Source organism: Mytilus trossulus, unplaced genomic scaffold (assembly GCF_036588685.1).
Source record: "Mytilus trossulus isolate FHL-02 unplaced genomic scaffold, PNRI_Mtr1.1.1.hap1 h1tg000210l__unscaffolded, whole genome shotgun sequence".
NCBI classification, from domain to species: Eukaryota; Metazoa; Mollusca; class Bivalvia; order Mytilida; family Mytilidae; genus Mytilus; species Mytilus trossulus.
The window spans coordinates 810,800-824,761 of record NW_026963310.1 but is presented as its reverse complement, the minus strand read 5'-3'; the positions used below and the strand labels follow the sequence as shown (position 1 = coordinate 824,761).

General features: G+C 32.0%; 1 protein-coding gene across 1 annotated transcript in view; it reads left to right on the top strand.

Moving 5' to 3' along the window:
- The first annotated feature begins 6,228 nt into the window (after window positions 1-6,228).
- LOC134700980 (polyadenylate-binding protein 1A-like) overlaps window positions 6,229-13,962 on the top strand; it is a 29,773-nt gene continuing 22,039 nt past the window's right edge. Inside the window, exons 1-7 of the mRNA XM_063562122.1 lie at window positions 6,229-6,389; window positions 7,235-7,444; window positions 8,441-8,553; window positions 8,717-8,807; window positions 10,789-10,911; window positions 11,380-11,468; window positions 12,679-12,772. Of these exons, the coding sequence (XP_063418192.1) occupies window positions 6,261-6,389; window positions 7,235-7,444; window positions 8,441-8,553; window positions 8,717-8,807; window positions 10,789-10,911; window positions 11,380-11,468; window positions 12,679-12,772 (849 nt within the window). The 5' untranslated portion in view covers window positions 6,229-6,260. The remainder of the gene's footprint in view (window positions 6,390-7,234; window positions 7,445-8,440; window positions 8,554-8,716; window positions 8,808-10,788; window positions 10,912-11,379; window positions 11,469-12,678; window positions 12,773-13,962) is intronic.

Below are 13,962 nucleotides of genomic sequence, written 5' to 3'. Positions count from 1 at the left end.
ATTACACATGTACTTGTCGTTTGTGTGTACACTATTCATGTGTAGGGAGACAATTACACATGTACTTGTCGTTTGTATTGATTTACTTTTCAAGTATACGGAAGTCATAATTCATTGTTTTTGATACTATAATAATAAAGTGGTAAATGTTACATTTATATATCATTGTATATATGGAGATTATCATTGAATATCTATACAAAAAACTTGAAACACAGAATTTTATCAAAACGTTTTTAACCTACAGTTGATACATGTAAATACATTGTTGGTGATTAAAACATTTACAAGGTGTGCTTATTATATTCAGGTTATATAAAGTGACTACCGTGCTAGATTTTTCTGTATCGTTATGTACAGTACTTTAAACTTTCCTATTTCTTTTTGATTACTAAATTACCGGGAAACATTCATCATTGCAAAATTACCATATAAACAATCAATGAATGTGTTTCTCTGTTATTTCCAAATTAAGCCAGATCTTGGATATATTTTCAAAACGCAATAATTTCCCTGGTAAAGAAAAATGATTTATCTGTTATCAAAAGTATCATTGTATAACATACTTTTTTCGGTATTTATTTTCTCAGTTATTTATACAGCTCAAAATTTAAACATCTCCTCAATATGTGACTGTCAATGAAATATAGCGTATTTGATTGAGTTTTGTTGTCACAGACAGCCTACAGGTATGTGAGTCAGATTGTACGTGCATAATTTCATTGTGATTTTAGGTTCACCGTTCTGCTGATACAATGATTGGGATGTTACATAATTGAATTTACATTGATTTAAGGTGAATCCTGCTACTGCTATATTAATTCAGATTGTTGTGAACTTCCTTCATCTAATACAATCGTATCTGAGCGGGTAAAATATTACATGGGTGTTCACAACAAGTGTTTGTCTAATTAAACAAATACCACAAAGTTGTACACAGCAGTAACGTTTTATGCAAACCACATGAAAAAAATAGTATACAATTACTGTTTTTCGATGAGGTCAATTTGTGGTTTTATTGACTTTTGAATAAAAAAACAGATATTCACTGAGACCAACGGCCGAAGTGAATATCAATTTTTCAAAGGTCAATTAAACCACATATTTACCGAAAAAAAAAGGCTGTAATAGTTTTTTTTTATATTCCGGGAGAAATGTATGTATTGGTAATTATTTACCAAATTCAGTTGTAGATCAAACGTTCATTTTTTACCAAAATTATGCACGTAAAAGCACCGGACGTTTTGCGCAGTGAATATCATTTTCCGCTGGTGAATATGCTGATTTATTCAAAATCCTATTCATAAAGAAAAAAAATACAAAAATGTTATCAATATGGAATAAAATACTTTATTATTAATACACAATAAATATACAATAAACTTATTCACAGAGGAATACGCGAATAATTGTTAACAAATGATCAGTCAACGTTAATGTGTTTGAGTTGCTAATCGCGCTATATTTAACCAGAGAAACTTCCATCTTTGAATAGGGTAAACTAAATATTTAGAACTTTTAACCTTTTCTAAAATAAAATATACCAATAAATTGTCTTTTTTTTACAATTCCAACGTCTTCAAAAAATTAGATTTCTCTCTTCAAAACTAGATAAACAATTTCGGGGCGGATGTTGATGTCATTAATGTGGAAGTACGGGAATAAATATAACGTTACGTTCTGTAAATTTTAGTTTCACAACACTGCCCTCTTCCTCCCCAGTTCGGTTCGCTCTCAAAATTTAAACAATACCTATATGTACATTATTTACAGTAAACAAAATCAACTATAATGACCCCCCCCCCAAAAAAAAAAAATACACAGTATGCAAAATTACATAATTTAAAATTTATCTCTTCTTTAAACATGTTAAATGCATAATTATAACATATGAAACGTAGCAATATCAACACAATTGTCATCAAGCAATAAATCAGAAGTATATATATGTATATTCTTCGAACATTGTGAAATTTCATTTATACAGTTTATTTATTGGTCCTTCATTTGTTTTACAAAATCTACTTGATCATTTTAAGTATCTGCATCCGTGGTTTGGGTCGATGCTTCTGTGTCTGTTGTAATTTCTACTACCTTTTCTTGTACATCAATGACGATCCCGGGATAGTTGATGACAAGATCTTATGTACTCAGATTACTCTATGTTAAGTTATAAGGCACAGTGTTCTGCTTTCAAAATGCATTATCTTTTCTTTCTGGAACGTAATTTTCATCTTCCATCTGCAATAAACAGAATATACAACACATGGTAAATATGGATTTCTTTAAAAAGTGTTGAACAAGTAAATCAGCTGCGTAGACAAAAATTATGGCTTTACTTTTTTTTAACCTCGGATGGAAAAACAGAAGATTCATATGCTCTTAGTTTATCAAAATAGATATTACAACTTTTTTTTGAATCTCTGATCTGACAAACTCAGGACTAAGTTGTTTAATAACTACAAATGGACAACTAAATGGACTTTACATCTTTTAGAAAATGGTTTCTTTTAAATACAAGAGATCCAACTACAAATTGTTTATCAATTATTCTCGTATAATGGTCTCGCTTTTGCTTTTCCCTGACTGTTTCAGATTTTCTCGAGTTACATGGTATATTTCCTCCATATGAATTCTCAAATCATTTTCAGGTTTTTGGGCATTATTCATTTGATCATTTTCCTTAAAGTTTTGTTAAATTTCTCGATTAGGCCATTAGATGATGAGGGAAAAGAGGTTGATTTCGTTTTATGGATATCTCTTGGAATAAATTGATTTGAAAAGTAACGAGTTTCTGTCTGGGCACCGATATAAATATATTGGTTAGGCAATGTTTATGATCGTTTGGAATTAATATTTGGTACAATACACATTCCATAGTGATTTTATTCCAGTTAAGCCAATATTTCCTTGTGGCAGGACTACAAATAGCAACCTGTTCTCTTGTTCCTGGTTCTTTCAACTCCATCCATGAAAATAAAGGGCCAATTTCATTGTCTTTCTTCTGTAGTTCTTTCATTTGGGAATCAGTATACTTCAGTTACTTGTTGGCATTTTTGTTTTGCTTGTTTATTACTTCTTTGTGTTACTGCACCAATTGATTCATTAGTTCTTTCAATGTCTTTGGTATTGTCTACTGTATCATGTAACTCACTCCAGTCTTGATCTGTTTTGTCTTCGTGTACAGGAAAAGTATCGATGTCTTTTCTTGACAGTGCATCGGTATTTGTGTGTTTTATTCCGACTCTATGTTGAATTTCAAAGTTGTATTGTGACAAAAATTCTTGCCATCTGGCTAACTGGCCTTAGGGATCTTTGCAATTGAACAGCCATATAAGAGAACTATGGTCAGTTAGTAGTAAAAACTTGTTCCATAGAAGAAAATGTCTGAACTGATGGACAAATGTGATAACTGCCAGAAGTGCTCTCCTCTTGACATTATAACGTTGATGTGCTTTATTTAATTTCTTTGAACGAAAGGCCATCTTGCACTTGTGAATAAACTGTTCCTATGCCCTCATTAGATTCATCTGTATCCAAAATGAATGGTAACTGTGGATTTGGATATACTAAGACTGGTGTTGACATTAAAGTATTCTTTAACTTAATTAGTGAAAGCGGCTTCACAATCTTGTGTTCAAACGAACTTGACATTTCCTGTGAGCTAAGTCAGCGGTGATGCATTTTTACTAAAATGTAAAATAAAGTGCCTATAGAAGGTGCAAAGACCATGAAATTAAATTTTCGAGAATCTTTCAATTTGAAATTGATTTTGTAATTTTTGGGATTTGGTTTGTTTCAATCTTGAGCTGAAAAGGGGGGGTGGCAGTGTTATAAAAGTACAATTTACACAACAATACGTTATATTTATTCACGTACTTTCACTTTCCCATTGTTGACGTCAACTTCCGCCCAGAAATTGTCTATCCAGTTTTGAACAGAGAAGTTGTTTCTATGTAGACGTTGGAATTGAAGAATAAGAAGATTTAATGGTATATTATATTTTACAAAAGAATTTCATGTAGACGTTTGGATTGATGAAAAAGAGAGATTTATAGTATACTATATTTTACAAAAGGTAAACAGCATTACACATTATTTTACTGATCTCCGCATCAAGGTCTAAATATATATTTTGCCCTATTTATAGATTTCATTGTTAAATATAGGGCGATCGGCAATTCAAATACATTAACGTTGATTGTTCAATTGTTATCATTTATTCGCGTATTCCTGTGTGAATGAACTTATTGAATATTTATTTTGTTCTGATAATAAAGTTATGTATGCTTACATGCTGTTCGTATTAAACGTAATTGCCGTGTACAAAGAGGTGTAGTAACTGTTAAAAATGAGACAAACACTTGTTATGAACACGCATGTAGGATTTTACCATGTTTACTCGCTCGGACCCGTTTGTATAAAAGTAATTTTACAACGACTGATGGCAGCGGTGGGATTATTTAAAATCCGTTTAAGCAAAGATTGGAAATCTGTTCTAGGGCATTTTTAATTTTTAGCTTGTTTTCTTCCATGTCTTTGTTCAGAAACTTGTCGTAATATTTTACCGAGTTTAAAACTTTTGAAAGTTTTTTGGCTTTTAGTTTTAAATTCATTTGATCCTATATTTCTAGACTTTATAGGGTATATTTTGCTCTGGTCTTTAAAATTTGTCCTTTTGTCTAGCGTTTCCCGCGTATCAAAATGTTTTAAAGTATTCATTTGCTTTTGGTTTTTATCCTTCACCCCTTTTTCCTTTACTTCGCGTTATTTTGATTGCAAAACTTTTCAAAGCGAATTTAGCTTTTGGTTTTGAAATATCGTTTTTGTGTTACTAGTATTTAAATTATCAAATCTTTTAAGGCATTTTTTCTTTTGGTTTTGAAATATCGCGTTCCGCTGATTTGAATGTTTTTAAAAACTTTTTAAATCGTATTTTGGTTTTGGATTTGAAATTTAACTGTAGGGCTAGCATTACTTTTAGACTTTTTATAGCTGATTTAGCTATTGGTTTTGAAGGTGGTTTTTATATGAAAAAACTCATCATAGACTAAATTTAGTATATACGCCAGACGCGCGTTTCGTCTACAAAAGACTCATCAGTGACTCTCGAAGACCGATTTCGGTATTTAAGGAGGCTCGCAGGTACAAAAATTTTTACAAAAATTAAACATTTGTTTTTTTCATAACAAATTTTATTTATTACACTATTAGTTATTACTTAATGATATGATACAAAAATTTACCAACCAAATCGATTCGGTTTGGCCCCAGATGACTTTTCAAATGTTTATATCATTGAAAAAACTCCAAATTATCTCCCTTTTGTGCACAAATGCTATTTTATGGTATTAAAATTGAAATTAAGAAATAATTCATGGGGCTTGAATATATCGTGATTTTACCACGGGTTGACAAATATTTTACCCCGAGCGTTAGCGAGGGTAAAATGTCGGCAAAAAGGGACAACCCGTGGTAAAATCTAGATATATTCAAGCCCCCATGAATTATTTCGATTCTCATAGGACAAAGACGGCAATATTTTTGGATCAAAGCGCTATAGGGGGAGGCAAATATTTGCCGTTCTTATAAATAAACACACTATTAAAATTGACGTAAATCACTTGCTGGTAATATTTATTCGAGATATGATAGACATCGTTGTCCAAAAAACACATATTCAAATGTATAAAATATTTAGTCGTAAGTCATCAAATGAACCACACCATAAACTTCCTATTTATAATCAGGACAAAGATGGATGGGAATCATTTGGTGTCAATTCTAGATAATTTCAAGAGGCTACACTTGGGACAAGGAGAAGCAAGCAACACAGCTTATTATTGTGTTTGAAAGATGAAGCTATACACTTTGCGTCAAGGCTTCCAAATGCAGTACAGTCAGATAGTTTTAGTTTGTTTGTTAAGTTAAGAAAAAGGTTTGGTGACAATATTTTACCATCATCATACAGAGCAGCACTCACAGATCTTCATAAGCAGAACAAAGAAAGCCTACAAAAATTTGCTTATAGAGTTGTTAACCTGATAAGTAAAGCTTACCAAGAAATTAAAGGCACTCTGCATGGGTGTTCATAGCAACTGTCTTGTTAAACAATCACCACAACTTTGTACATAGCAGTTACGTTTTAGGCAAACACCATTTTTAATTGCAATACTTTATTATCAAATTGTATGTCACAACACAGATATTACATGTTTGATTCTTTCAGTTTTCAGTATCAGTCTGCTGCTGCTGCTGTGATGAATCAGGTATTCCCATCAGCTGTACCTGTATATATCCTTCCTACCCCGACACAGGGACAAACACATTTTTTTGCGCCCACACAGATGGCACAGATGAAGACAATTCCAAACGGCATTTTCACTACAGTAAGACTGTGTATTACTGGAAATAGGTTAAGAAAAATTATTATTTAATAATGATTGTAATAAAGTTAAATTGTTTCTACAATTATACCTACATCTTTTAAACTGCTTGGTATACCAAGGTATCCACAGCTTAATAGATCAAAGATTTCTGGTAAACACCAACGAATGACGTTTGCAGATTTCTGATAAAAGGAACATACAACAGTCGGTTAAAACTCACTGATACACTGACGACAACCGTTTGAAAACAGTCTGGCTGGTTTGGAAAACTATAAGCGAAGACTTTGAGATTTTTATGAAAAAGCTTTTTCCACATCATAATGAGTTATATGACGATATTTTCAACATGAGTAATTAATAAATAATTAATTTGTTTTTTAAAGTCCTTTATCTGCTTTTTAATTTGGTACTTTATTTTACCTTGTTACCTGTTTCAGATTCGAGCGTGACTGACGAGTGTTTTGTATTTGTAGACCAAAAGCGCGTCTGGCGTAAAAATAAGATTTAATCCTGGTATCTAGGATGAGTTTATTTATCCTGTTTCTATCCACGCTTACATGAGCAAATTTTATTTGTCAGTTTTTATCAAGTTTTTACGACATGTCCTAGTTTGTGTTAATGAGACTCTTTCTTGTTTATAGAATAAGACAAGATGTTGTAGATTTGACAATGAGACAACTTTTCATCAGATGAAAAATGTCGCGAGGAAAGAAACTGTAATTGACGCACGGCTTTCATCAATAGATAAGCTAAAGAATAGATAGTACGCTATAAAGTAATGGTAATGACGTAAGGAAGTTAACACATTTTTCTAAAGTGTTCATCTGCAATATAAATAATTTCAGATTAGCTTAACAGAAGATTACCAGCTAGTTGGTGATGCAAGTAACTGTTGTCACGTAGAAGATATTATTTCCGCTTTCAATGATATCCTTTATGGATTGACTTTATGTGCAGACAACATAAAAGAAACATCAGACATTATTCTACAGATGCTAGATAATTGCTCTAATGAGAGGGTGTTGACATATTTTGCAGAAAGTTTGTTTGAAAAGGTATATGATTTAATAGAAAAAAGTATACTAAACAAAAATACCGAACTCCAAGAAAATTCCATAAAACCTGACGAAATCAAATACTCAAATATATAATCTAACAGGGCACAATCAATTGTAAAATATTTGAAGGAGACATGACTTGTTTCACTTGGTTTGTATAACTAGTCAAGCCGTCCTTATATCTACAAAATGTGATCGTTACTCAAACAAACATAATTGGTGAACATGTTTATTACCGAGACGCAGCTTCCATTACTGTGTTAAAGTATATCACAATCATATAGCACACTAGACAAACATTGAGACAGATATATGTAAATTGAATGAAACAGTGGTTGATATTTGACGGAATTATGCTTGGGCCGTCAAAACTGTGTGAATGATAAAAGATACATTTTGGTCGCAATACTTTGATAGAATACAAGTTAAATTATATAAAGGATCATAATTATAAATTTTCATTAACTACATGAAAGTCCGCAGAAAACAAAAGTCAATAAGTTGGACACATGCAATGGACATTTCAACCTTTCAGCGGAATATTTAATTTAAAACATCATTGTGTTGCATTGTTAAATTTCTCAGCGCATGAATTAATTATCTCAATATTCAAGTGTATAATTCGTAGGTTTGTTTCTAACCTTAATTGTAATCTTTCCATCTATTTGAGAAATTTCAAAGTGATATTCTGCTGTTCAATTGTCAAAATTCGATTAAGCTAAAGCAAATCCGGATAATAAACTAAAACTGAGTAAAATAAGGAACAACAGACACATTAACTGCAAAACTACACGCCAACATACAAAGATACGGACTATTAGATAACAACAGCAATATTCATGACTTAGCACATGACATTTAAGAAACCGTAGGGTGATGAACCTTAATTTTGTTTGGTAAACCAAAACAAAGATTTCAATTTTTATCGTCTGGTGTACATGTATCTATTTCACATGCGTTTTAACAGTATATACTTCTTTTGTATATTTTCAGTGTCTAAATGATGCAAGTTTTCAAAATACGGGAGCAACACTTGTACAGTACTTAATTTGTAAATCACAGACAACACAGACTTTTGTCAACTTTGGAAATCTTTTTCTCTTGAGGTAGGTTAACAGTTTATCGTTCTATTTATACGGATTGCTGTGTAGACAGTGAGCAAGCTTCACATGGCTTAATTGTAAAACTTTGATATAGAACATGTCGTTAATGCTTTGTCATACTGTTATTGGTATAAATTTTAAATACTTTTTTTCCCTTTAATTACAGATGCAAGGAGGAATATTTAAAGAGCTCTGAAATAGTACTTCGACTATGTCGATTGGCGAATTTCATTGGAGAGTTGTATTTTAATCAAGAAGTAAGAAATTAAGTTTATCAAAATCACCTATTTGGGAACGGTTTTTCTTAACATTGTAACATTATGGATTATAAAATTGAGAAAGGAAATGGGGAACGTATCAAAGAGACAAAAACCCGACCATAGAAAAAACAACAGCAGAAGGTCACCAATAGGTCCTCATTGTAACGAGAAATTCCCGCACCCGGATGCGTCCTTCAGCTGGCCCCTAAACACATATAAACTACACAGGCAAATTTCACTCACATCAATTTCACGTGCATTTAAGTTCATGTGAATTTCACGTAAAATTTACATCAATTTCACCTCAAACGAGCTTATACGTGAAACTCACATGAAAACAATTTTTGTGAGTTTCACGTGATTTTCATGTGAAACTCATGTGAATTTCACATGAAAATCACGTAAAAAAAATTCATGTGAAATTCACATGAATTTTAAAATAGAGTAATTCAAATAACAACTTAATTTTCAAATTTAATTAAAAACATGAAAAATATCAAAACAATTTATTGAAAATTTCACGTGAAATTCATGTGAAAAATTTCACATCAGATTCATGTGAATCTCAATTCACGTGCAATTCACATGAAAATTTTCACGTGAGTTTCATGTATAAGCTCGATTGAGATGAATCTCACGTAAAATTTTTCATGTGAATTTCACGTGAGATTGATGTGAAATTCATGTGAGCAAATTTTGCCTGTGTAGTTCAGTGATAATGAACGCCATACTAATTTCCAAATTGTACACAAGAAACTAAAATTAAAATAATACAAAACTAACAAGGACCAGAGGCTCCTGACTTGGGATAGGCGCAAATATGCGGCGGGGTTTAACATGTTTATGAGATCTCAACCCTCCCCCTATACTTCTAGCCAATGTAGAAAAGTAAACGCAAAACAATACGTACATTTAAAATTCATTTAAGTCCGAGTCTGATGTCAGAAGATGTTACCAAAGAAAATAAACAAAATGACAAGTATACATAAATAACAACAGACTACTAGCAGTCAACTGACATGCCAGCTCCAGACTTCAATTAAACTGATTGAAAGATTATGATTTCATCATATGAATATCAGGTACAATCCTTCCTGTTAGGGGTTTAGTTTCATACCATCATAACAGATATGAGAAGAATATAACCTGTGTCATGTCAACAACTAGTTTTTGAATAAATGTGTTTAGTTCCGATGCAAAGACCCTATTAGTGAATCAATATTAACGCCAAAATACGCAATCTTTAATGGCCTGACAACAGTATCGTAACTATATCCCCTCTTAATAAGTCTATGTAAAGGTTTTGTTATAATATTGGATGTGAAATACCTAAACGTATAAGAAGTCTGCATGTTGAGCTATATTTACGAATGATGCCCTTATACCGATGATAAAATTTAGTAAATGTTTTGACTAGTTTGCGATATCGAAAACCCTGGTGTAAACATTTTTCAGTAATACATAAATTTTTCTCGTTAAAACCTAAAACATTGTTACATACCCGAGCGAATCTTACAGGTTGAGAAATATAAACACCGTAAAATGGTGACAAGGGAAGTCTTCTTACCTAATTTAAAAAAAAAAGTTGTGCTATAGTTAAGCTCTCTTGTTTTCGAATATTCTGTCAAAAGCAAGACTATGCTGCGTACACGAGGCCAAAAAAGTACAAAGAAAACAACAACAACAACAAAGTGCATTTTAAAATACCCCTTATAATCGATGATTTTTTCGACTGTCTATTTTCATGAGAATAGTACATCGGTGATCACATGCATAAATGTTTCCTTGGTTTTAATGACATTTTTTATTTGTAGTTTAAAAATGTATAATTGTTTTCCATTCGTTTGGTGTGTTTGAGCTTTTGATTTTGCCATTTTATAAAATATTTTCAGGTTTGAATGCTTGGTAAAGTTTGGTAATTTTGCTTATTTACGTTTAAAAATTAAAGTTACGAATTGTTTTATAACTTTTTGTCTAGGTAGCAGGTGGAAGTATTGTTCAAGGTATACCTGTCTTAAGGTATTTGATAAAAAGTGTGCTGCTTGTTCTTCTTGAACATTCAACAGATATAACTGTGTCATGCGCTGTACAAATATTGAAGGTATAAATATCTTGTTTTGTCTGGTCAATAAGTAAAAGACTTTTTTTTTAAAGAAGAACAAGACCTCTTTTCATATCTCGCCGCGTTCGCAAATTTTTGATGGAATGAAAATGGCTGAATTGAAATAATAGAAATTATACCGTATAAGGTTCTTCAGTACAACGCAATGATAACAAAACATGTAAAAGCAATGTATTTGTCATAACCTTGATACTGCTCGACCAAAAGGATAAAAGCTTACAAACATGATGTTCCAATTATTACACGTTTTATTCCATTTGGGCAAGCATTGATTATTTACATTTTAGAGTAGTGCTTGCAAGTCATTTCAAAATGATTATCATCATCAACCTTTACATATGGAACAAAACAATTGTTATCTTGGAATTCCATATTGCAAAATAGGCCAACTTGTGCATCTATCAATTTGTTTAATGATTCATGTATAATATGCATAATGTTCCGCAGGATGCAGACATATGTAGACCTGACAAAAGACTATTCAGCGAGGTGTTCCTATATCTCCAAGAATTACAGTCGTGCAATCATTTAAGCCCGTAAGTTTATCTTTTAAATCATATCTATGGTTGTAAATAACATATATCAAATAAATGTTATTTATTGATGATCTTCAAAATATCATATTATTTTGATTAAATCAAATATTAAAACTACACAACTACACAAGAACACAAGCCACGATAATAGGTCTCATGTCCTGGTATGGCTATTTTTTTTGTCCCTTTTTTTAGATCTTTTTCAGCTTTTCACAGTTGTTTTTTTGTTTACGACTTTCAATATTTAGGGCCCGAGTATCCCTGAGATTTTCCTTATTGATGGCATGTGCATATGGTGCAGTTGAATGGTACTGTGGATTCACTTATTTTCGTGGGTACCAATTTTCGTGGATTAAGGAAAACTCACATGTGCATGGATATTTAATTTCGTGGTTTTGCAGAAGATTGTATACAAGCCTATAGGAAATTTGTCATTCGTTGAACACTTAATTTCGTGGTTCACCTATACCAACGAAATAAACGAAAATTGGTATCCAAGGAATAATAATGAATCCACAGTACTGAAAAGCTAGTTCACGATTGAGATGGTTTCGTTCACAACGAATTAATCAACATTCAGCTAACAGTTACAGTGTTTTTAAGATTCTGAAGATAAACTTTGATTATTAAATAAAATACAATTCAGTTTTATAAAAATTAATTCCTTTAAGGTTGCCTACAGACAAACTATATTTCAAAATGGTTCAACAACTATCTGGTTAGACATTGGAAATGTTTTATTAAGTTTGAGGCAGAGGAAGCTATGGTGTTGTTTCTTTTAATTTTAGTTCTGGAGGTTTTAATAATGGAAACAAATCAGAAAGGTTTGGGTTGTTTTAGATGATCTTAATTCTTTGATACTCTTTTTTTTATTTTTTTTTTATAAATGTTAGACTCATATGAAAATTAGTCGAGGTAGATTAGCAGATACGCACAGTTAGTACCAACGGGAATATCGACAATTTGTTGACAATTATACCCCAAGTTCGAGAGGTAGAATGTCAATAAGAAAGTCTGATCACTAAAGCCGTATTACTCCATGCAAAGCGGCATTTGATGAATATATTTATCAAATCTTTAGTTTTCACTGCTCTTCGCATATTTTAAAGCTCCGTTAACTTAATTTGCGACAGTAACAACGTACGTTTGACGAAGGCCAAGCTTACAACATAATACAGTCATCTCCTTATTCCAATGTCTCAATTTTCAGAAAAACAACGAAGTCGATTGCATTTTTGCTTGATCCGCTGGGTCCAAGTGGTTTGTCAGAGCTACCACAAGTTTCTTCTATAACGGATAATGAGGTAGGTCTGAACAGGTCTACTATTTAGTTTTTCGTAGATGAATAAACACGAATGCATTCAGACTTTCAAAAAAATGTGTTTATACATGAACTGATCAACTCTGATGATAACATTTGCTTAATCAAAGTTTAAGGTTTGGTTGCTTTTTCTTAAGCCCTCCGTTTCCCTTGCAAATTTTTGTAAAACGAACAAAATATTTTTTTACATCTGAAATGTTTCTTGAATTCCCTACAATATTATGCTTGACTAGCATATGGCAAAACTGTTTTTATCCAGATACTTTTCGTATTCATTCCAGAGTAACTTAGTTTTTTTCCGATAAAAAGACAAACAGAATAAAATGTACTGGTTAAAATAACGAGACATTTGAATATAAGGGGCAATACTTTGAACCCAATAAGTAGCGGGTTTGATCGATATACTACCTATTATTCATGTATCACTCGTACTACGATAACTAGCACATGCCAAATGAAATAAAAATCAACCCCTTAATCGATGTTAGTAAAACTGCTACTTTCGGCAGTTTGATAAGGTACCATAAACAACAACGAACAAAGCCCATACCGCATAGTCAGCTATAAAAGGCATTACATATTGAAGGTGCAGATTAGCCTTTCCGTACTTTGCATGTTTCAAAAAGACATCCAAATAATTAGATTGATAGATTCGTCGGTGAACTAAAGTAGAAAAACGAAAGACAAAGAAACTTCCAAATGCCTGGGTTGCTCATCTCGTAAATAAGTCGTTTTGATATTATATATCTTATTTTTATTGACGTCCGTTTGTAGATCATTCTGATCAGTACTGCGTGTACTGGTAATCATTTGTTACAGTTTGTAATTTTAATTCTGATCAAATAATACAATTTAGAGAAAAAATCACCTAAAATGGCAATGAACCCGTAAAGTATTCTACAATTGTTGGCGTATTGTTGTATTTCTACTGGCAAAAAGAAATTGTCATATTTTTATTGCCATGGCGATTTCAGTCTATTTTTGACTTATACAGTTCGAACGTTCCTTTGGTATCTTTCGGCTCTCTTCAAGAAGGAATCTATAAGTTGCCAAATACAAAAATGGGCCATACTAGGGAAATAACTCGTATCTATGTAAGGAGTCAGTTGTTTATTTTGACCAGGTTAATTTATTTGTAGATTTTATTGTGCTAAACATTTTACTTGAAATTCT